General features: G+C 30.8%; 2 protein-coding genes across 4 annotated transcripts in view; one reads left to right on the top strand and one right to left on the bottom strand.

Moving 5' to 3' along the window:
- Positions 1 to 21,655, top strand: part of Ac76E (adenylate cyclase type 2 Ac76E) — a 146,206-nt gene that overhangs the window by 83,382 nt on the left and 41,169 nt on the right. The window lies entirely within an intron of this gene.
- Positions 1 to 21,655, bottom strand: part of LOC146537940 (uncharacterized) — a 46,511-nt gene that overhangs the window by 18,735 nt on the left and 6,121 nt on the right. The window contains exons 1-2 of one of the 2 annotated variants that reach the window (XM_085188075.1): positions 10,923 to 11,120; positions 5,774 to 5,903 (exon numbers count right to left, since the gene is read on the bottom strand). In XM_085188075.1, coding sequence (XP_085044201.1) covers positions 5,774 to 5,903; positions 10,923 to 11,036 — 244 coding nt within the window. In that variant the 5' untranslated portion in view covers positions 11,037 to 11,120. Of the gene's footprint in view, positions 1 to 5,773; positions 5,904 to 10,922; positions 11,121 to 21,655 lie in introns of those variants that run through there. The other variant, XM_085188076.1, reaches the window with a different exon arrangement.

The raw sequence follows: 21,655 nt of genomic DNA on the forward strand, positions 1-21,655 counted from the left end.
TTTAATCCTAAAGGGGTGAAATAGGGGTTCAAAGTTTGTATGGAAAAAAATTTAAATCGGCACCGATTTTTATAAAATTTGAAATTTAGATTTTTAAAAGTATTTAATTGAACACGTGTTTCATCGTTTTCTAGAATTCTCTCCCTAAGGGTGCAAATAAGGGGTTGAAAGTTTGTATGGGAAAATTCTTAAATCGCCACCGATTTTCATAAAATTTGATATTTAGACTCTTAAAAATATTTAATTGAACATATGTTTCATGGTTTTCTAGAATTCAACCCCTAAGGGTGCAAATAAGGGGCGGAAAGTTTGTATGGAAAAATCTTTAAATCGCCATCGATTTTTATAAAATTTGAAATTTAGACTCTTAAAAATGTTTCATTGAACATATGTTTCATGGGTTATTAGAATTCACCCTTAGATACGCAAGCGAAGCTGCGCGCGTCCGCTAGTTATGTATAAAATGGGCAAAAATATCATGTTTGTTGTATATAGGAGCCTATTTAAATATTTATTTTCTTTTGTTTTTTTTATATGTGACCCTTGATTGGACAAAGGAATCTTAGTAATAGAGCCTCGTTTAACTTTTGGGTACGGAACCCTAGAGATGAATCTAGAAAGTCCAAGCAACCTATTTGAATATTACAGAACATTTTTTACTTCAATACATTTAAATAATGGTAATTTGTAGTACAAAAGTAGTATGGTTACAGCAATACTTATATAAGTGGAGGTACTTAGCTCGATTGTAATGTAAATTGTGCGTTACGTATAAACAACGCTTTAATTACTTAATTATAGTTGGTTAAAAATTATTACGTATTTTTCATTTTATGTTAGTGAATAGAAGTTACTTAGAGATCTGTCGTGGCGCGGGGGAACAAGTGTGTGGCTGTAAACGCGACGGGTTGTGTGTTCCACTCCCACTCGAAGAAATAAAATATTTAATATTTTCAATTTTTCGCTCTGGTAATGAGGCAAAGCGCGGCGATGAGTTCCGCCGTTCAACATGCAATGCTTCCAAAATTCGCCGGAAAGTGGGGATCGGAAGTGCCTTAATAAAGAGGTGGCTTAACGCTAGGTCCCCAAGTTCTCTTTGCCTACAGCGAAGCTAAAAAGCAATCCATTTTAAAATAATATTATAACCACGTCGGTGTTAGGTTCCACAACTCAACACACAATTTTTCGAGTTTGAGTGAAAACGAATATCCTTGGATAAGATCCTACCCTGTTGCGATATCAAGATAAAGCAAAAAAAAATATTATAGGTACCACGGTATAGTTTAAAAAAGTAAATTAAAAGATTTTTTTTACCTTTATGAGAAATTTCTTAACAATTCCAAGTAAAATACTCGCAGATAAATGTAATATAATGATTTTTTGCTTTACTTTTTCATTAAAGTTTTTACTTATTGAGAAAATAGAAACTGTAACGAATCATTGAATAAGAAACGATGATGTAAAGATTTGATTGTATCGTATATGGGTCATAATCAGAAAAAGTGCACATTTTGTGTCTTTTCTTGTCCCGCTACTTTGAATGCGTTTTAAAAATACAATTTTAAAGATAATTTAAATATTTTGCCATTTAAGATAAATTTACTTATTAACTTAAAGATTTTTGTAATATTTTAAATGTATTAAGGCTTTTAATAGTATTTGTTGTTAGTTGCAAAAAACTTTTCAAAATGCTTCCATACAATTTTTCGTGTCCCATTCACCACTTTACTTTTTAAAAATTGGTTTGTTACGAATATTTATGGTTTTATTTGATTTCAGATATGTTTATATTACTTTACTTTATGCATAATATTAAATAGAACTACTTTTATTGATACATTATTTAATAAATAATATATATTAATTAACTAAATTTGTCCCAAAATATTGTCTTTTTGTTACTCAGGGCTAGTAACGTACAATTAAAATATGAACGCAATTATTTTGGATGGTATTTAATATTAGTTTTTATTGTGGCACCATTATTCTAAAAGTCAATGCTGTCGTAGCTACAACCAGTAGTGTTCTCGCAGCAGTAGAGGGGTTCAAATGTTTTAAAGGGAATGCGTAAAATTACATCTCAGGGTTATAAACGGCTTTTATTTTGGTAAGTATTCTATAATTTGGTTTTCTTGTTTATGTTATTTGCTTCTTTTTACAAAATCTCAAAAAAGAACGTCAGTGCTTGCACATGCAACACGTGGCTTATGAGCAAATATTTAAAAAAGTTAGAATTTCTCAGACTTCATTCTCAATTTCGTTATATTTCGTTACGTAACGAAACTGAGAAAATATGAAGCCTAGTTCACAATTGCGGTACCAATGTTTTCTTATATATGTTTATAATAAAATTTTATCGAACCGGTGCTTGTATATGGAAGATATGTATATAAGAAAAAAAAATTGCTGGCATATGAAAAAAACTATTAGTGACTTTTCATAACGTAAAGTAACCAAAAATAATGATTTTTAAGTTTTTTTGCTTGTTTGCTTGTTTGTCTATGTGTTTGTGCACGCTAATCTCAGAAACAGCTGAACCGATTTAGTTAAAATTTATTTTTATTCTTTCTGAAATTAGTTGTGATTTTGTGATTATTATTTTTTGATATATATTTTTGTATTTTCAGTAAGCGTAAGCTCATATAAAAAGCATTTGTTTCAGCATTTGACATAGGTCAAATGCTGAAACAAATGCTTTTTTTTTTAGATATAGAGAACGTCTTAAAAAGACCAATCCTATTAAATATGAAGATATGCGGAATAAACACTTACAAAGAATTAAACTTAATTCCAATGATAACGACTCAAATTTTGATATATTTTAAAGTGAATTTAATTTTATCATTAACTTTGTGATCTCTAACTAGAAATATAACTTTATTACGTTACGAACTAGCATTATTATATTGTTAATATTCTCACTTTGTTATGTTTTCTTCTTACATTTATAATCTGTTAATTCAACGATTGAACCTTTAAAATTTTGATCTGTGTCTCATTAAATAAAAAAAACAATAGTTTTATTCATATAATATCGTTATTTTGTTGTGTATAATGCCTTATGTCATCAGTTTCGTAACAAACTTTATCAGTGTTGTTACTTATCAGTTACGTTACGAATTCGAAAATGTCCACTTTTCTGATTATGACCCATATAAGTGACTAGCATATTTCCGTGACTTCACTCGGCTTCAGAAGGACCTTCATACATACATACTTACTTTGTTATTTTTTTAAGTTAAAAAAATGCTTCACTCTTTGAGCATGAGTGTCTTACTACTGGATTCCCAGGTCCCCCTTAACCTATGCTGCTATGTGCATGATACAGCGTGAAACAATAAAAAAATCTCTATTACTATAAAGTATAAAGTCTATGAACGACATTGACAAGCAAGGCCTTTTGACATGCTAAGCGCGTAGCTTTGCAACCTTGGCTGGCCTGGCTTTACAACCTAAATTTAGGCTGTTTAAAGTGCCATTCTTACAAACATCTTGCAATTTACTTTATTACGTTCGTATGATGATGTATTATTTTGAGAACATGACATGTTCATAGAGGCCTTCATGGCGCAGTGGTACGTTTCACCGTGAACATAATGGTTTTGAGTTCGATTACCGGTCGTTCAATACATAATTTTCAATTACAAATTCTAAGAATGTCTTGGAAGAATGCCTGCCTGGTGCGGCGTTGCGTTCCACAACTCAACACACAATGTCTCGAATTAAGAGGGCACGAAATGTCTTAACTCTATGTGTACTCTTCCATGTGGTTAAAAGCGTTAAGCGAATTTTTTTCCTGCTGCGTCATAAAAATTCATATGAAATTTCAATCATTTGAAATGACATCATTATAACTTAACTGTACATATGGTCGGCAATTTCAAAAGAATTGCACTACAGTAGAATGTTCGTGCTAAATACTGTTTCGTCATACAAATCGCACCTTTAAATAAAGATGATGTAACTCAAAAAAAAAGAAGAAAGTTTTTTAGCTTCATTTAGTGTTAAGACACTCCGATCCCTACAGATTATCTAATTTACGAGGTATTACGTGTTTAGTGACAGAATTTATCACTCTTCGTCTGTATTACCTGAGCGGGGATTAATTTATTTCTCGGAGTGCGAATCAAACCCACAAATGTCACATTTATAACCTGCAGTGCCGCTGCGCCATGACGGCCGCGACAATCTCAAAGTAATAATAATTATTTTTTGAACTAAATATTTCCTGGTTCTATAGTTTGTAATAATAGTGTCATCACATTATGATATCACATAGATAAATATCATGAGTAAGATACACGGAACAAATTGAGAACAAAGAATACGCGCGAAAATTGCAAAATTCTTAGATGATGTTTTATTACCTATTTATATAGATATGACATTACATAGAGGTGTGATTTTCAGTAAGTTTTACATTCGATAAGTACATATCTTTTTTATTTATTCTATTTAACTGTAAACGCGATGGTTGTGGCTTCGATGCTCGAAGGCATGAATTATTTTCATTTTCTAGTAAGATTTGTTTAGCTCTATACCTACTTACTCAACACGCGGTGTTTCGAATTTCAAGCGGAAAGAAAGATTTTAACACTAGGCTTCCTTTGCCTACCCTACTATAAAAAAAATATTAATTCAAATAAAAAATATATAAATACCTCATACTAGATTAATCTTGTTAATAATTTTGTTAACCAGAAAAAAATAATAACTACATACAAGAACTAATATACAACTACAGCATACAACTCTGCAAATATATTCGAAGAATTAATTAGGCAGGTACTTATGTAAGATCTATTTGCGTTCGCAAAGAAAACTGGTTTAAAACAGTAAATTATTGTTTTTGTGTGATTTTTAGCTTTATTGGATTTTACATTTTAGAATATCTCAATTTCGTCTAATTTTTGTAAATAATTAAATTAGTTTTTAGTTTAATTTTCCAAATATTACTTACCTATTGTAGGTTTTTTATAATATGGAAAATAAGGAACCAATGTTCTTAACATCATGTTTTCTAAGATGATCGTTTTTTTGTGATATGATTAATTTGAATCTTAATATAAAAATATCTACATACAAAATATCTAGATTGAGTGTAACTTATAGCATTGTGGGTTAAAATCTCGTTAAATTCTTTTTGTTACAATGAACCGTAAATACGAGTATCAAACATTGTAGACTACCATTGTTCTTCAGTCAACACTACATACATATGTATGAACCTACTATGATAAGGATTGCATATTTATTATACCGTGTAAATATTTCTTTACTAATCTGACAAAGTTGTTAGTTTACCTTAAACTTCATATTTTAGCTTTCTATGTAGCAGGGTAGGGCGAAAGAACCAGGACACTCTTTCCACCGAATTTCCGTGGTTCCGCTCTTACAATTTCACGTTATATTCCACATGTAACGGAATAAGTAAAGGAAACCCTAGTGCTAAGACACTCCATTCTCCATTTTCCCTCGAATTTCCAAAACAAAGCTTGTTGAGTAACGGAACTGTGGAGTTGCGTCTTTCCAACAATTAGTTTATTTTTTTATTGCAAACATAGAAATTTAGAAATATCAAGATATCAACGAATAGCTCAATTGCTTAGATAGCTAAAGTATTATTTAAGATTCATTGAAGATTTTATCTAAAATTTTACTATATAGTCCTAAGCGCAAAAATATTACTATGAAGTTTTATAGCAATTTTAATGTTTCTAAATGCATATATCAAGATTTTTAAAACTTTTAAATAAAAAGTTGTGGAAATTACCTTCTATATCAACATTTTCTCCGCCGGAGGACTCTGAAGCGTCATCTTCTATTTTTTTTTCGGTCACTATTTTCATACTGTTCTCACCGCAGTCGTTGTTTTGCGATCTTTTCTCCGTTACGGAGTGGAACTGTTGGCAAAGTATTTTACTTTAATATATTTTGTATAATTATTCTAATCGAAAGGGATATTATAAAATTTCCTAAATTTAAGAAAAATAGATATTCTAGTGACCAAAATTATCTTTATTTTCCCGTTTTGGCTAGGCAACAAATGGTATTGAGATCCGCCATTTTACTCGTTATGTCTCAAATTCGGACTTAAAGGGAAAAAAGTATTACTTCTACAATATATCCCAGTTCTATGGTAATCAGCGTGAAGCTGCAATTTTTCTCTAGTCCTTAAGCGTGCAATAAAAACCTGTCGTCACAGCGTTCGTCATTCTGAGATGTAGTAATGTGTAATATTTAACAATCAGATAAGGCTACAGACAAATTCTATTAAATCACAAAGATCACAGATATGCGTCACTCCTTGTATCATTATTTGTATTTATTTCGCTTTTAGGAGAGAGACTTGTAAAGATATTACAATATATAACATTATAATAATAAGAACTAAAGATGATTAAACATGTACAAAAAATGTGTATAGCTAATTGTAAATTAAAAATTGCGCTAATAAAAAAAGAGAACCTAGTGATGATTAAATTAGTTCTCTGTTCTCTACATAACATATATTTTGTATTACTCCGTTTCTTATTTAGACACTTAAAAATACTCAATATTTCATACCGCCGAGTGAGAAACTAATCCATAACCTTTTTTAAATTTAGGCGTTAACAGTCACTCGCTGGTAAAGGCCTCAAATATTACGGTACTATATATAAACAAATGCTGCATATAAGTCGAAGTCAGTCAAATACTTCTTTATGCAGGTAACTTTTGCGACATCATATTTGTGCGTAAACATGCGTTGTGAGATTTAAGACAGTGTTCCACTTGACTGTTTATAATTATAAATAAAAAAAATTCTCTTTTTGTATTCAAACTAAGAACTATCTATCAGTTAGCGAATTAAAAACCCAAAAGAAAAATAAAACCAAAATAAAAATAAAAAATAAATTAAATTAAAAGTCTCCCCAGTACAGTCAGGTGGCTTCCCACTACCAACTTTAATTTGATAATTTATTCTAATCAATGTGCATACATTTGTTTAACAATTCACGTTAATTCGCATGCAACTGAAAACGTCTAACTAATAGAGCTTAATCGTCTTTTAATTAGTTTAATTCACAAACTGGTTATAACTGGTTGTGGTATAACGTTTATATGTTTATATATTACTTCTCATGACCCCACTTTATTTGATGTATCCCGCTTGACAGATGTGATTAAATATGATACCCGTATTTATGTTTCAATTAATGTTGTGTTTAGTAGGTATTTTAAAATTATGGCTACAAATCTAGGAGATATTCAATAGACTGAAAGCGCGACAGGTTGTGGATTCGATTCCCATTCGAGAAATTGAAATATTTAATGCATACTTTCATTTCTTCGCTCTGGCATCGAACAAAGCGCGGCTTTCAGTTCCTTCACTCAACACGCAGTGCCTCTAGAATACATTGGAAAGTGGGGAACAGAGTGTCAAAACACTAGGTTCCCAGTCCGTCCCTCTATCCGTCTTGTTGTGTGCGGGATACAGGATGAAGGTAATAAATGTGTCTTAATATCTACATATGTGTGTATAGGATGTACAGTATATCTCGATGAACTTGGTTGCAAAAAAGTTTGCTTAAGAGAAAGGTAATAAATAGAAATATATAATGCAAAAACTTACGAATAATGCAATTTTAAATTGGAAAATGAACTGGTAAATTAAAGTATCAGTATACTACTTTATATATATAATATTATTTTTTAGTACACTTATAGCATCTCTGCTCTTTCACTACACCACTACACTAAAGTCGTTTAGCAACATCTCAGGAAATGGCACCGGTTGAATAACACCGACACTGGCACAGTAATGTAAAGTTTTTGTTATATTTTATAATATTTATTTGAAATTTTCTTAATTGTGAGTTGAGATTCGATTACTAGTTGAGTTATAAATAATAATCAAAGAAATAATCTATTAATTTTACATAGTTTTTTATAGAGCATAGTGTTAGTTACTTCGAATTGTATTTAAACTCAAAACGCTTAGAATATTAGTATAAATAGGTACATATTATGATAATAAAGAAGTTTAGTCAATGTAGTGCAGTGGGTGATATATGTTTGCATATGCGGTGGCTTTTGGTTCATTTCAATTCTTTACTACCATTAAATTTACTCTTCCAGCTCAGACATATAAAGGAAATACAAGGAGCTATGGAAAAGTATTAAATAAACAAAAAAATATATTTAATAGAGAAGAGTTTTTAATTCTTCTCTATTAAATATATTTTTTATTGAATTTATTGAATTAGTAGAAGTTTAAATGATGTCAATAAGTTTAATGGTTACTTCAATTGCACTGAGAGACAATGAATGAATTATATAGATGCAATGTAATGTACATGTTGCTATAATAGAGTTATATACTATCAATGTTGTTACAGGTTTCATTTTTTTTTGTTTGAAGTTGAAATCAAATCACTTTGTTTTTTTATATACGATCCTTTTTTTAACTTCACTCAGAATCCCCCATATACTAACGAAGACAGAAGGAACCTAATGTTACATACTCAGTTCCGCACTTTATAGTCAATTTTCGAGATACCGGCGGAACTAAACGTCGGGCTTTGCCTAGTTACTGGAGTGAGAAAATAAAAACTATTCTTTCCTCCAAGTGGAAGCCACATCCGTCACGACGGCCTAATAGTATATTTGTATTTATAAATTTAGATCTGTTAATGTTAATTAATTCCCTAGCACCACAAAGCAGCTGTTAATTATACCAATTCATTTACATGTTTAGGCAAGTTCGCTCGACTTAATTAAGTATTAAATAGTTGGTACCTACTACCCTAATTTCATATATATCATTTTTTTAAAGAGGAGGTAGAATCAAATCACTCTGTTCACCATTTATTAAATAAGGACCTGAGATAAGTGATATCAGTGAAAAGTTAAGTCTCGAATTTCGGGAGAAAGTTAATTCTTCCTATCTTGCTATAACTTAAAATACCTATAGCGTCAAAACTAAAGAGAAAACTGTCAAAAATTTATTAAACATAAAAAAATGTCCAAATCAAATTTCAGGCCAGAACAGTCATGTCACAACTAAGCCACAATTTATAAGAATAATATGATCCTAGTACCGGTATTTTGTCATAGATATTGTCAAATGATTTATGTCTAGATCTTTTTTGTTGTACAGTTTAGTGAAAGTTAGCCTTGATCTGACCTTCTACATAGCGAGTCTAGGATTAGCTTGCTCTATAAGTATTTTATATATTAGGCTCTACTTAATAAGATTTTTCATTTTCGCGATATTTACACAATTTAAATAAAGTTCGGCATGGAATTGCGGCGTTGAGTTTCGCCGTTCAATATGCAATGCCTTCATAATTCAGAGGAAAGTGAGGAACGAGTGTTTTAATAGTAGGTTTCCACGATCGCTCTGCTTCGCTTCTCCGGGACGCAGCGTGAAGCTGAAAACTGACGAAACTTTTTGTGTAAATCTGACGTTTAAATTTGTTTTTACTTATGTAATTTGTAATCTAATCTAGCTTCACGTTGTATCCCTAGCGGGGTATTCAGAGAGAACAGAGCGCCAAACGCTGCTGCTCCTGCATACCTCTTTCGCCTCGACCACTGTCATTAACTTGTATATATACCCCCCGGGGCCCTCACGATTTTACATGATTTCCTTCAATATCTCCAATATTGTCTTTTTTAAAATTAAAATAAAACGCAGATGAAGTCATTTCTAAAATTGGTTAAGATCTTTGTCAATTTTAACATTACAAACATACATACAAAACAATCATAACTCTTATTATAATATTAGTGTAAATTTAGTTATTGGCACGTGAATGAACTAAAATAATTATTGATAAAACGTGACTTGTCACTAGAGCCCTCTTTGTTGAACATCAAGTTTGATTTGCAATTCAATACAATTACTTTAAAGCATTGCTTGTGTAACGTATTTTGAAAGATATCATAGTTTGTTTAGGAGGATAGGTCTAATGGACAAACATACGAGTACTTACTTGTATGTACTCTGTAGCACACTATTCTGATATTATTTACAGTTTACGAAAACTGTTCGAAACTAGATTTTAAATGTGATAATAAATTTCAAGTGTTGAGGCCCTCGTATCGGTTACGATTCGTTATCGATCCGATTTCATATTCTTTTAAGATAAATTATTATGCGTGATTTTACGAAACTTAACCGAAAAATAGTATGAACCACTATAGTGTGAATCAAACTTCATTATATTTTTATTTCTCTGCTTTGCTAGACATTCAACGCAGCAGAATGTGAAAAAGATTGGCTGAATGAAGCTCAGCTCAACTCTTGAATTGCTCTGTCTGGTTAAAAAATATATATTTTAAGTTTTGAAACCTTATATGGTAAAAGCTCTATAACTTTTATTATAGTATATTAACGAACTATATATTATTAATTTATTATCATAAGGAATTTAATAATGTTTTCACCAATACTAAATCAATATTCACATTTTTTTCAATTTCTTACTTAGATAAAGGATTTGAACCTGGTTCTCATCGTATTATCTTAAAGATACTGCACGACTTGTTTACTACGTGCATTGATGACAATACAGTTCTTGAATACAATTAGTCCTCTTTTGTTTTCACAAAATCCAAACAACTAGCAGTGTGTTCGTACACAGCAACAGATTTGTATTCTTTACAAATCTGAAATGCACAAATGTGGCAATATAGAGACGGTAGATGTGGGTTCGATTATTTAAAATGTTTTTTTTATTTGGTCGGCAAAATACGTTGTTAGGTTCCACCAATATTATGATTTTTAACGGAAATTGGAGAAAGGATTGTTCCTATGTTTTTTTCTGTTTTATAGGTTCACCCGGTATGTTACATAGCAGGATAGGTAAAGGGAACCTGGGAACCTAGTCTTAAGAAACTCGACACACGCACGTGCTTATTTTTTATACACTTACCGGTTTACTAAACAACAACATTTTAGACACACGCCTTAAATTTTGATAGTCCCTGACAGCACAATCACATTCTTCCTCGTCAGAACAGTTCATACTATAAACGTGTCGACGCATTTGAATTAAACGATCAAATCAAAAATAATATTAAAACTCGTAATTTAAGTTTAAGTTAAAAAAAGTTTAAACGGACTTAAACATTACACACTAAAAACCTAACTTAAAAGTCGACTTAAAGTTTTTTTAATTGTAGTGGCGCTATAAGTCTAGACGACCGATCACTGAGGTGTATTGTCGTAAACTAATAGTAAGAACAGATTTTACATTAGGAAATCAACATTTGCTAAACAATGAGAGTATTTTTAACCGACTTCAAAAAAGGCTCAATTCAATTGAATGTTTGTTACGTGAACCGATTTTGATGATTTTTTTTTGGTTTAGTAGATCGTACTTCAGATGTTACAAAAAATTTTATAAAAATTGATTTAGGGCCTTTCAAAAAACTATTAGCAAAAAATCTATAAAAAAATTAAAAATGTAATATACTCGTATAGATGACGTTATGCTGTACGGTAGGTACTAATGTTAGGTTTATTTATGTCTTAGGTACACGTATACTTTTGCCTCACAAATACAGTACCTACGCGAGATCGAAATCGATTTTAATAGTTTGTTTATCTGTTTGGACAAATGTTTCCTTATACTCACATACGACGAGAATCGCTTTAAACGGAACTACAATGCATACATTATGGAATGATCACACGTAGGAGTGTTTTAAATAGTGGAAACACTTTTTTGTTTTCTTACTTTTTCTGGTACATGATAAATAAATTTTCACTTGAATTCCTTAAATGTAAGAGTGTGTATTTTACTCTGTTATAATTGATTTGGGACAACATCGATGCCTTTAAAACCTCTATTTGCTCTATATCATTTTTCAATTGACATCCATCTCGATACATTTCAATTCCGTCACGTCGCGTCACGTCGGCTTCTGTTCAGATACTTTCTATAAACTTTGTATGTAGAATGCGAAGTCAACACAATTTTTGTTACTAAAAAATACGTCAATTTTGTAGTATTTGAAAGTTTTGATTAAAAGTTTTTATGATATCAAGTTTATTTAGGTCCAGTTAAAATTTTCACTCAACTGTAATTTTAAATCTTTAAAGTTTTATTATTATCAATCAAGCTTAGCTTAGCTTTCTCTTTAATTTATTGTATCTAAACTATCATAAGATAGATTTCAACCCCTATTCTTTGTAAAATAATAATAAAATTAAAATATGAAGACGATGCGATATACATATAATTTCTGCATACTTCGTGATATCTTGCTAACTAACCTTGAAACATTATTTATTATTTCCTTATTGCTTCTAAATAGTGGATATTGTTAGTTTATTTATTCTATTATGAATTAATTTGTTTCACTTTGTTGTACTAATGTTGGTAATTACAATCAAAGATGCGTTAGGTATATTGTTTATTTTAAAAGTTTACATTGTTCTTACAATTAAATACAGCCTCTTGGAATAGAAAATAAAGTTTTTTTCCCGTACCCGCAGGAACTTCGAGAAATTATTTCTCAGTGCTCCCCTATACTTTTTAACTTACTAACATGAAAAATATCTGATTTGAAAGTCCGGTAGTTTCGTCAGTGCGTTGTATGTCAGTCGTAATTTCTTATATATATTTCGATACTAAAGACCTCACTTAAGACTTTAACTGAATTTATAACAGATAATTTATTAGTAAATATTAACTTCAATTAAATATCATTGCTACTTTTTATATATAAAATTACAGTCTTAGTACAGTAGAAAAATATCCACAAAAAACTAAAATAACTGACATATGATTTTATTCACATAACTCAACATTTGATAGGAGAGCGGAGAGTCTTTTAGCACTATACTTTTTGCTCATTATTGTCGTTGCTTGGTCTCTATATGTACTTCCTAAATCGTAATTATTCAACATATGTATATTATATGTACATAATTTTATATATAAGACACGTGTTTAATTCAAATACGAGTCCTTATCAGGATTAACAATACGATGTCCGCAAACGTCATTGCCGCCGTCGACTAAGTTAAGTTGTTTATAATACTTCAAATACTTGAAATAAGGAAATGGAATAGTTTATATTAGCGATTAATTTTCTTACTATTAAATAAATAAAAAGAAAATAAAAAAACCCTTTTATTTTTTGCATATCAAACAAAATTCGTATATCAAATTTTTATATTATAACGTTAAAAATATATTTAGTTTCTTAAAGAAATTTATATTTTTGAAAATATTACATTACTGCTCTACTACTCTATTCTATTTACTCTACTACGATGGTTGTTGATTCCATTCTGATTGAGAATAGTTTTTCTATTATTATTATCGTTTTGTCCGTTTGTTTAGACAAATTGCAGTGTTGAGTTACAGAAGTTAAAAATCATTTCTATCATCAAAAATGAAAAACAAAATTTTGTTTTTTTTACTACATGTAGTATGTTCAATTACGAAGATAGGGAAATTTCGTATAAATCGTTATAATTAATTAGTTTACTCCATAGCAAGTTAGAGTGTTTATTAAATTTCTCATCGTCTGTATACAAAATTGATAGCTCATATTAAAATAAGTCTAGTTTTGAGTATAGTAGTGTAGATTATTATGACGAAATATTTATTACAATTTTGGCCAAGTATTAATATTATATTAGACAATAGTGGTTCAGTGTAGTAGCGTAACTATAAATACGGCTGTGGATTCTATTCCATCTGGGGCCTCTCCCCATTATTGTCATTTTAATTCTGTTAGTCTTAATACAAGGTTCCCTCTGTCTACATTCCTATGTCCAAGAACGTGATGCATAAAGAAATATATATTCGAACTCACGACCATTATAAATAATAAACTTACAACGTCACAAAAAAGTAAGAATTTGAACTAAAGAATGTTAGTGAATCACATATAAACTTTGTATATATAGTATATGCTACGTATTGAGATATATTTCGGGAACACTGAGTCATAGTGTCTCTTAAGTCGTACGTTTACAGTGATGGCTTGCACGCGGATGTTGCATACAATTCAATTTTACAACCAAATTTATTATGATTAATATAGATCTTTTGCATTTTTTATTGTTTTTAGTTTGTTATATAAAACGGAGTATCTTGAGACTATTAATATTGGCACGGAAGGCAGAGTGATTCAAGTGTTATGACATCATTTTCCACTTTTGGCCTGCAAAAACTGCTAAATTACAATAATCTGTACATATAATAAAACTGTAAATCATCGCTGTATGTACATGGAAGATATATGATAAAATCTATTATTGGGCACAGAATCAGATCAGAAAGAAAAAATTAAAAATTTCGCAAACATGAAACAAGTGATTTAGTTAGAAGAGACTTTACTTTTCAATGTATGGTAAAAGTAGACAAAGCCGCGTGCAGGCCGCCAGCTTAAAAATAAAATCGTTAACACATTAGTATCTTATTTTATCGAGCGTTAAGTTTAATACAAATATAGATTATTATGTCAATATTATATTAGTCAGTAATTTCTAGAATGCTGTGTAATTACTTATTTAGAATTGTTACACAAACAATACCTATTATATTTCAAAGAACCGTATAATTTTTCTAAATATAAATAATTTTAGCAGTATTTTTTCAGCATGGTAGGTAGAGGGAACCTTTTGTTACTATTAAGACACTATTCTCCACTTTCCGCCCAATATAGAAGAGAATGCGTGGCGGAATATTTTGAACACTTTAAAAAATAATTTATATGTAGATAATATTCTTCCTGGAATCCAGAGATTGGGGTGAAACCGAATCCACAACTATCACATATAATCAGTAATGCTCACTTGCACCATAGATGGCATCAGTAGAATAAAGTACCTATATTTATTATGATAACCAATTTAAATAAAACGAGGTATTGCATTTACTTCAACTTTATTAATACTGTAATGCTACTTTATAAGACTGGGTGACCTTTCTTGATGTTGTGAAATATTTCGTAACTAAAAGACGGCTTTGACGATGTGTAGTTGCATTTAATAATATAATGTCAGTGGGATAATTAAAATAGTAAAGATTTTTAGTAGATGATGATCATGATGAAATGATTTTTGTACTTTGAACGAAATGTTATTATTATAAGGCCTAATATAATTTGACGCCATTGGTGGCACAAGTATGTGACTATAAATGCGACCGGTTGTGGGTTCAATTCCCAACCGGTTTGGTGACAAGGCAAAAGCGCGGCGTTGAGTTTCGCCACTCAACACACAATTTTGGGGATCCATACCCTAATAGGGAACGGAAATGACCTAATAGGACGGGAGCTATTAAAAATTGATCCCTTTCATAAAAACAATTTTGAATCGGTGACAGTCCTAGACAGACCGAGACCCTATAAATATTAGTTCAAAACTTTTTAAACAGGAACTAGCACCACTAGGTGCTTTATCTACTTTGTAATTTGCGGAGAATGAGTGATAATTAATTTTAAATTATATTTATTTTTAAACTAAAACACAATTATTAAATTCATTTCGTACGCTTAAATATAAAACTGGTTCAATATCAACCCAGTATAATACGGTCAACGAATTGTGGCCTCCTTGAATTTAGTTGTAGATGACTGCGCAGAAGTGATAAACAATTTTTTAATCTTGATTGTATTCTTCCCGAGTGAACAATGCGCAAAAACTCAGAAAACCGGATTTTATAGCGGCCACGACTCGTCAACCCCACTATATAGTATACGATAGCTAGCCAACCACCTGGTCCGGTCGCAGGATGTCGATAATTGCGTACAACAGCGCGTCCGCTCAGCACATGTTCATAAAAACTTTGTATGGCTTCCATTTTTAGTTATTTTCGTTTTGAGGTCTTTGTTATTTTTAAACAGGCTAGTTTTTATTTAGGATACTGAAAACTAAATCTATATAATATCGTATAAGTGCTAAGTTATAGTATATATTTTGTTTCTTTTTTCTTATTTTTACCCTGTGTTAGGCTATGTAGAGTGTATATTTGTGCTAAATCTCTTCGTTTCTACTTCCTTTAGCCTCACGCTGTTCGCTGCTTGGCAAGGTAGACAAAGATAACCGTACGTTAAGACACTCCGTTCTCCTTAAGACGCTTCAGTTCTCTACTTTTATCCGAATTCGATCGAATTATTGTTGAAAAGAATTGGAATGTTGAGCCGAAAGTGGGGTACGGCGTATCTTTACACAAGCTATATAAGGAATAAAACTTAAAGATCATTAAAATGTAAAGTAAAATTTTACATACTAAAACGCATTACAACTTTGTAAGAATACCAACTAACATGAACATTTTAAAACCTATAAAAACTTATTAGTATTAATCAAAATGCATTTAAAAACAAAACAACAACAAAATTTAAAAAAGTCGTACTTATCTAAATGTCAATATATCCTGTTAGCTTATTTTAGTTTCTTATAACAATCCTTAATGAATACTTGAAAATCTTGTATTTAGGTCCTTGTATAGGTAGGTCTAAAATTGTATTTTATACAGTGTAAAATGCTATAAACAGTGTTTTTGTGCATTTCTGTTAATTAAATTAGCTGTTTTGTCGCAGTCGATGTTGCTTTAGACTGGTTAAAATTTTTAAAAGTTTATTTTTAACAGGCGTGCTTTGACAGCGTGTGGCTGTCAGCGTGAACAGATTCGATGATTGTGTATTCTATTCTCATTGATAACTATTATATTTAAACTCAGAAAATGAACCGAGAGTGGGATTCGGGGTGTTTATGACTAGATGGTTGTGACTAGATTTCCTCTGCCTACTTTGCTATGTGGAAAAAGTGTAACTTTTTTTAGCTTCGAGCTGAACTCCGTACATATCTGAGTGGGTTCGCCCAAGCTTAAGATATTGCTTGTTGAGTTAGAGACTCTAGTCTAGAGCCTCTCTCTTCTGCTTCATCTGATATTATTTATGAAGCTAAAAAAACTAAATCTTTTTATAAACAAAATCCATATGCCTGAGTTCAATAAACTAGCATATTAGCTCGCCCTTGATTCGGTCAGTCCCATGACAAGAAAATAAGATTATCAAAACATAACTATTATTAACAGGATACTTTATTATTGAATACTAATTTGTTTTGGTGTTGATGTATAAAAACATGTGATGTCATTTTAGATTAAGTTTTTTGTCGCACATTGGAAGAAAAAGGAACTTAGTGTAAAATCGTTTTGTTCTCTCTTTTTCCGTTAAAATAGAGTCAATTTAAATTTCATCCATATAGCTATGTTTTTATTTAGAAATAAGTTTTGGTTTAATCCGTTGTGAGACCATCATGGTCCGGTGACACAAAGATGTGACCATAAGCGCGACGGTTACGGGTTCGATTACCGTTCGGGAAAATGAATTATTCGGTGGAAAGCGGGGAACGGAAAACTTCTTAACACTAGGTTCCCAGGTTTCCTGTCGCTACGCTGCTATGTGCGTGATACAGCGTGCAGCATTAGAAGAATAATTGAATTTCTTCGAATATTATCAACCCAATTCCCAATAGAAAACACTGCTACTGCTACTGCTAAGTAAAAAATACTATAGAACAGGACGCGTGTAACCGCTTCCCATAATAGCTTCCTATGGATATTCTCACGCGACTCGAGATAATATTACTTTATGGTTTTAAAAAAATATCTTATGTAAAACGATATTTTCCTTAACGATACCTGTGTGCAGAAGGGATTTGGAATTTTTTAAAGTGTCTTTTAAAAGTAGTATTTTTTTGGTTCCTGTTTTTATGTCTTCGCATGTCGAATATGACCAAGATTTTATTTAAATTACTCAAATTTCACATTCAAATAACCTTTATTTTAATTAACTTTAAATGTATGAGTAACATTTTAAAACATAAAGAAACAATCACCAAAAAATTTCAAAGTTTATACGTAAAATACACACATATAAATATAACGTTTTTAATAACTAGAATGAAGATGTAATTCTTAGAAAAAATATCAATACTAAGAAATATAGTTAATAGTAGATTCTATATAAATGTTTAATAAAGAATAGCAAATATTGAGTGTATTTGTACGTATTGGCAAGGATAGTTACAAGATCATAAAATAATGCATCATAAAAAAGAATCGTATGACATTATTGAGAAATCTGTTAACTGACTAAAAAAAGATTATTAGAAATAAAAACACCTAAGAAATGAAGTAAATAATAACTACAACTATTATAAAAAAAATATTAAAATACTAAGCAAAAAAGCCTTAAAATAATTTATTCTTGAACAATATCATTGAACGAAACATTTTATTCTTTATGAGAGACATTTTTTTACTTTAAACTTTTTAGTAGCAACTTTAACAATTTTCAACAGTTGACCTTCACCTCGTTTTCTTAAGGTCGTTTCCGTATTTTTGTAAATTTACACTTTAATTGAGATTCCATTGTCTCAACAGTTCTCTTGGTTACTTTTCAAAGTTAGGTACAAAAATATTTTTTGGAACAAATTTCAATATTCCATGCTACATTTTTTAGCTTCACGCTGTATCTCGCAAGTAGCAAAGTAGACCAGAGCGCGTCTAGTGTTAAGCTACTCCGCTCTCCATTTTCCGCCGACTTCTGGAGTGTGCACGTAAAAGATTAATTAAATATTTAGTTTATAGGTTTAAGACTCTAAGTCATAGTGAACGATATGAAGACATAATTGGCAGCTTTAAATTGCAATTGCTTTCAAACCGTAGAGATCTCGTAGACATGAAGTTTCTACATAATTTATTCAAAGGAAAGATCGATGATAGTGAACTGTTGAGTAGATTTAATATTAAGATACCTCAGAGAACCCCTCGCAACCCATGTCTGTTTTTCAAGACGGAAAGAACTAGAACGAACCTTGGACAAAATAGTCCCATTAATCGCATCTCTCGTTCATTTAATGAGTACTTGAAAGAAGATGTAACGTTAGACTTTGTTTGTTACGGGCTCTCAGTTTTTTTAAGAAAATGCAACCATATACTCAATAATGTTAATTAATAGAATTAATTGTAAATGATTTTAACTATTATGTAATATTAAGTAATTTTATATTTTTGTTATTTAATTATTATTTTTTTCTATAGTGTAAATTAATCATTGTTATTATTGATGATGAATGATGTGTTCTCCTGTAATAGTTATACATAATAGTTGTACATAATAGTATTAGTATATCCTAAGAATGTATGTAATGTAAACCAATATGTACGACAGTTGGAGATCCGTATAAATAAATAAATAAAATAAATAAAAAAATAAATAAATAAATAATGCATGTTTTGAGTGGCGAAACTCAACGCCGAGTTTTGCCTATACACCAGAAGAAATGAAAATATTAAATATTTAATTTCCTAGACTAGGAATCGGAATATAATATACAAGGGATGTTTCTTTTGCTTTTACAGGCGATAACTAGGCTTTGATATTGAGTGTAAATAGTCTATTTCCTCAAGTTTGTGGAATATCAGCCATTGGAATAGATGGGCAATGCGGTGAAAGTACAGAACAATAAAGATTCGAGAAATGGCATCGCTATGTAGGAGCGTTTATTTGAATAATCTACTTTTAACATTGTAAGCGTAAATTTTGCAAATAAAGTTACTTTCCTGTGACTCTAACATATCATTTATTTTCGTCTAGGCGCAGTAGCACAGCTTGTGATTTTACACGCGACGGTTGTGGATTTGATTATCATTCGAGAGAAGTTATTTTCATTATCGTTGCAATTATAACTTAATTTCTACTTAACTTCTTTCTTAATTCAACTTAACTTTTACCAGTCTTGGAAATCGGACGGACGTGAGAAACTAAGTCTTAAAATTAGGTTCCTTAAAATATGGTATATAGCGTGAAGTTAAAAAAAAAAAAGAACTTACATGAATTACAATTTAGGCGTAATTTCTACTTAAAAATAAAAAAAAAACAACCACAAAATGATAAGTATTATTTGACAAAGCAATAAGCTATCATCTGCACAAATGCCATATCTGTTTCAATCCTCTCAGATCTAACCTTGTTAGTTCGTAATTGTTCGATCATATATCACGATTGTGAAATTCAACTTGATGGAACACTGGAAGTGTTGCTAACCTGCTATATAGGCTGAGGGGACCTAAGAACCTAGTGGTAAGACACTCTGTATCTCATTTACATACTTCTCTTCCCCACTTTCTTACAAATTCCGGGAGGGATTACCTATTGAGTGGCGAAATTCAGCGTCTGCAGGAAATGAATATAATTTATTCACACAATTGGGAATCGAACCACAATCGTCGTGTTTACAGTCAGACTCTATGCCTCTGCACCACCCCCTTAATAGATTTAATTTTATTTTTATTATAATAAAGATTTATTTTCCAATACAACATAGATAACAAACACATATGGCAACAAAATCAATAAGTTAATACAGTTTTCTTTATAGTCACGATATGAGACACGAGTCACGTATACAATTTACTGAATAAAAGTCGTGGATAAAGTAAATGAAAAAAATTGTAACTAAGTTGTATTTGTTAAAAAGATATACCAAAACTTTGTATCTTATTTATATTTTGAGCCTTAAAAGCAACCTGAGCGTTAGTGTTAGGACACTCCGTTCCTATTAAACCAATTCCGTTCCCCTTTGTCCACCAAATTTTGTCCTGTTATCCTGTTATCAGGGCAAGGAAATAAAAATAATCCATTTTCCAGAGCGTTGAGAGTCGAACCCACCACCATTCCGTGTATGACGACCTCCGCTGAGTTACATAAATTTTAGTTTTGGTCTTTTTTTCTTATTTGAATCATTCTTTTTAATATAACATCATTTCTAAAAAAACACCAATATTATATACGAGTAGGATATTTAAAGGCATATATGCAATTGGTGGTAGACCGCAGTTCCTCGTTTATTTATATCCATTTTAACACAAGATATATTGAATAATATATCCAAAGCAGTATTGTTATACGTAATTAAATTTTTAATTAACTTAATTATTGACATCTTATTGACATCGACTGGTCGTGGGTTCGATCCTCACTTGAGGAAATGAATTTATTAAAAACATTAAAAACATAGATTTACATTTTCTTTGCTCTGGTGTCGAGACAACAACTACCACGGAAACATAATTTGTGTAAATATACACAATATGATTAAAAAACGGATTTTGTTGAACGTTTGTTTTTTTTTTTCATTTTAAAACAATCTCCATTTAAACTGTTATACGAGACGACATATTAATATTTATGATTCGTTTTTATGTAAATTACTGTTTAAGTGATTGTTCTTCCGCGTTATGTTAAATGGAATGGCGGGTGAGAATCTTGTCATAATAAAATTTAATTACTGTCATTTGACTGAATACTATGTATTCAACAACCTACTTGAGACAATGATAATATTGTACGCTGAGCTTGTGATGAGCTTTAATAGGTGAGGGTTGTGGGCTCATACTCTTGGCTCATACTCATGTAAACGAATTATTTTCATTTCCTCGTTCTGGTAACAAGACAAAATGCAGTGTTGAGTTCCGCCACTCAACACAAAATGTTGCTAAATTAGGCGGAATGTAGAAAACAAAGTGTCTCAACACTTATTCCATGCTGAAGCATTAGGCTATATATTTTGTCCTATTATTTAATTTGTTTGTAAAAACATAGAGTCTCTATATATGTGTTTGTAAAC

This window comes from Heliconius melpomene, chromosome 7 (assembly GCF_056956725.1).
Source record: "Heliconius melpomene rosina isolate 202511_hmr_F chromosome 7, ASM5695672v1, whole genome shotgun sequence".
NCBI lineage: Eukaryota > Metazoa > Arthropoda > Insecta > Lepidoptera > Nymphalidae > Heliconius > Heliconius melpomene.